The 3,692-nt window shown below is 36.5% G+C and overlaps 1 protein-coding gene across 1 annotated transcript in view; it reads left to right on the top strand.

The window, feature by feature from the left end:
• Nucleotides 1-2,555, top strand: part of LOC106939522 (transcription factor Ovo-like 2) — a 12,616-nt gene extending 10,061 nt beyond the window's left edge. The window contains exons 3-4 of the mRNA XM_015021926.1: nt 388-577; nt 1,829-2,555. Of these exons, the coding sequence (XP_014877412.1) occupies nt 388-577; nt 1,829-2,151 (513 nt within the window). The 3' untranslated portion in view covers nt 2,152-2,555. The remainder of the gene's footprint in view (nt 1-387; nt 578-1,828) is intronic.
• The last annotated feature ends 1,137 nt before the right edge of the window (nt 2,556-3,692 follow it).

The following is a 3,692-nucleotide window of genomic DNA, read 5'->3' as shown; positions in this document are numbered from 1 at the left end:
TAAACTGCAATTATAACTTATTGCTTTTTAGGTTGGCCAACTAAACTACTGCCCCTCTCCCAGATTTCACTAAGTCCAACAAAGAAGCTGTTAAAGATGTTGATGTTTTTAGCAGCAAGAAGGGCCCCCAAGTCAAACTTTGCTCAAGGCCTCATACAGCCTTGGACACATGTTCTTTCTAAATAAATCAACTATAAACCTATCTTCTATAAATCCATCTTTTAGGAATAAATCTGCTCCGCCAGTGAATCGCTCAGAGAACAGAGACCCTTGCAATCACTGTATAGTAAACCTCAATGGAATGTAGTTCCAATTCTTCATAATAACAGGAAATGAATCCTGTAAAATTCTATAATCAACTTTCTTAAATTAGTGTTTCTCTTGCAGGCCCGCCCTCGCAGTACGCCTGTTTCAGGTGATTTTGGGTGCTCACTGTGCCACAAAATCTTTCCCCTGCAGCGCATGTTGACACGCCACCTCAAATGCCACAGTCTTGTAAAGAGACACCCCTGTCGATTCTGTGGCAAAGGATTCAATGACACCTTTGACCTCAAGAGGCACATGCGAACACACACAGGTTAGAGATTTCAATTGCTTATATAAAAATAATTTATATTCTCTTCACAGAGAATGAGAAAATGTGTAGGAAAGTAATAGAACATATGGTTCACCATCTGGAGTTCACAGCTTCAAATAACGATGGAATAGAAGACCAACTAAAGAAAAAAGTTATTATATTAAAACATCCAGATTTTGTAACATTTGTTATATTGGTCAGTTTTCCTTTTTGTGATGAAGTGAAAGGGATGAATCTTGAACAGATGCTGATAATTTAATCCTTGCTCAATGCAGTTTTAGTTTTTTAACTTCAGACTTTGCTCACCTCTCCTCATCAAAGGGGGGAGTTTGTGTGTAACATCAAATTCTTGACATCCACATGACCTCTGACCTGTCTTGGTCACACAACATGTCTTTTCTGGAGAAGAAGGACCAACAAAGACTCTTCTTCTTCAGGAAAGTGCTGAACTCTACCCTCAGCTGCTCAGAAACTTTAACAGAGCTGTGATTGAGGACATCGTCTTTCTCAGTATGACTGTGTGATATAGCAGCTCCAAAATTGCCCAGCTGATTATGGGTGTCAGCTCCCAGGCCTGGATTTGGTCAATGTTAGCAGATTGCAAAGGAAGGCCGGTCATATTGCTGCTGATTCCACACTACACACAAAGTTCTTATACACCTGCCAACCAGGAAATGAGGAAGGCATATAAAGACCACAACCAGCCAGCTGAGGGAGAGGTTTTGAGCGAATTCAGGTGTGCTGGCCAGGGGATGGAGGAAAAGTTGCAAGCCTGGAATTTGTTAAATCTGGATACTGTTCTAAGTTAACCAAGATGCAACTTTTTTTTCCCCCTGTGGTTGCCAAGATTAATCACATTATTGGAACTCTCTATTATAGATTTTTGCTGCAATATGTCTATCTGACCTTTTTTGGGGGAAATTCACAAGTTAATTTTGAGAAAACGTTATGCACAAACTACATTTGAATATCAAGGTCAAGAACTTTTTGAAATTATTACAGCTTTTTTTCCTGAATTAGATACTTTAGTCCTCTGTGATATGGAATCCATTCATTGATGGTAATGTTTCCAGGAATCATTGTAGTATCTTCTATAGTCCACAGTGTGCATTGATAAACCTCAGACTCAGGAGGACAAATATTTTATGACCTAACTTACTGCCAAAAGGTAACTGGTTGAAAAAAGATTAAACAACAACCACAGGTGACAGTACTACTATGTTTTATTCTTTATTTTTCTCCCTCCTGCAGGTATCCGTCCCTACAAATGTGAGCTGTGTGAGAAAGCTTTCACACAACGTTGCTCTCTGGAGTCCCATATGAGAAAGATTCACGGTGTTCACCAGCACTATGCCTACCGACAGAGACGCTCTAAGATCTTTGTATGTGAGGACTGTGGCTATACCTCAAGCCGGCCTGATGAGTACTTCCTTCATGTGAGGCAACATCATCCAACCAGTCCTGCACTCCGTCGCTACTATCGCCGACACGCCCATGAGAACAGCTCACTTTCATCAGCAAATTCTAAACTCAACCCTTATCTCTTGTACTCAGCCCAAACATACTACATGTAGAGTTCATTGTATTTCTTGAGTCATGTGAAAACCAATATGTAAGTTGCATTTATTTCAAGGTATTTCACTGTCATTCATTAAGAAATACTGGATTGGATTAAATGTTTCATTGTGCAGCATCTATTTTCCCCTAATATTAAACAATCTTTGGTGTCAACAATCATGCTATGCTTTGAGTCGATATTTTCTGTCAAGAATTGAAAAATAGATGTCCTACAAATACCAATTATTTTACTCAATTATAACTCTTTTCTTTCTTGAACAAATAGTTCTAAGGTATTTGAGGATAAACTGAACCTTGTCTTCTCCTGCTTGATAGTCTAAACATTAAAGTAAAAAATCAGGAGCAAAGTCAATTAAGTACTAGATAACTATTGATATACTAGGGTAAGGTATAGATTAGTGGTGTGGAATAAATAATACAATTAATACATATGTTTTATGTCTTAGATTGGTAACAAACAAATACATTTGTAACAACATTGGTGTGCTAGTTGTCCTTTTCTGATGTTCTGCAAATTATTTACTGTTATTAAATTTATGGAAAAGTTATTTGACTTATGATGCTAAAATTGTTTTCAATACTAATTGTTAAAACTTTAGCTTTACACAGTTCATATTATTGATGAAGTTAAAGTTATTAAAGTTCTCAGAACTTTGTTAAATATCACCTGAAGTGATATTTGTAATTTGATATTAGTAGAATTCTACCCTCATTTAGGACAGTGTTTTTCAACCGTTTTTGAGCCAAGGTACATTGTTTTAATTGAAAAAAGTCACGAGGCACATCACCAACCAATAATGTAAACAAAGATACTCTGTAGCCGCCTATATTACATATATAGTCATTCTTATCAAAGTGTCTTGAATAGGAATCAAACACAAAAATTTATTTTTTTTTATCATATTTTACATTTCTTATTTCAAATTGCACTTAACATGTCCACCTCAAAAATACATCTGAACAGTGCCACAACACTGTCGTGTGTGATGCATGAATGTTGTTACATTCATGCATCACCAATTCTCTTGTTTTAATGTAAAATGCTCTGTACCTGCTGCCATCTAGTGGTAATAAAATGACATGATTATGCCGCTAGTCACTACTACAGCAAAGACACTCAAAGATGGCATTATTTGCAGATAATTCGCTTTCAAAAAATCTTTTAAGACCAATTACCGTATTTTCCAGACTATGAGCGCACCATACTATAAACCGTAACTTCAAATTTTTTTGACCCCACACCCACTGTCCTAGTCCTGTGATTACAGTACTAGACTCATAACAGGACCAGTGCTAGGTTCGGCTACGGGAGTAGGGAGAAGTGCAAGTGTATCAATGACCACAGACAAGAAAATAAGTTTAAACTGCTGGCTTATTATTTTTGTAGAAAAGAAAATAAACAACAATTATACAAACAGTTGACATACAACGACACAAAATTCAATACAAAATAGTTTCCCTGTTTCTTTCAGAATAATTTATTTAATCCCTTCTCTGAAATTTAAACCTATTGTTAGGTATTAAAGGATACTATTTA

The sequence above is a fragment of the Poecilia latipinna genome, unplaced genomic scaffold, assembly GCF_001443285.1.
Source record: "Poecilia latipinna isolate Pla-1442-1.1 unplaced genomic scaffold, P_latipinna-1.0 Scaffold2898, whole genome shotgun sequence".
In the NCBI taxonomy this organism is placed as follows: Eukaryota; Metazoa; Chordata; class Actinopteri; order Cyprinodontiformes; family Poeciliidae; genus Poecilia; species Poecilia latipinna.
The sequence above is the reverse complement of the archived record's forward strand: the minus strand, read 5'-3'. Positions and strand labels throughout refer to the sequence as shown.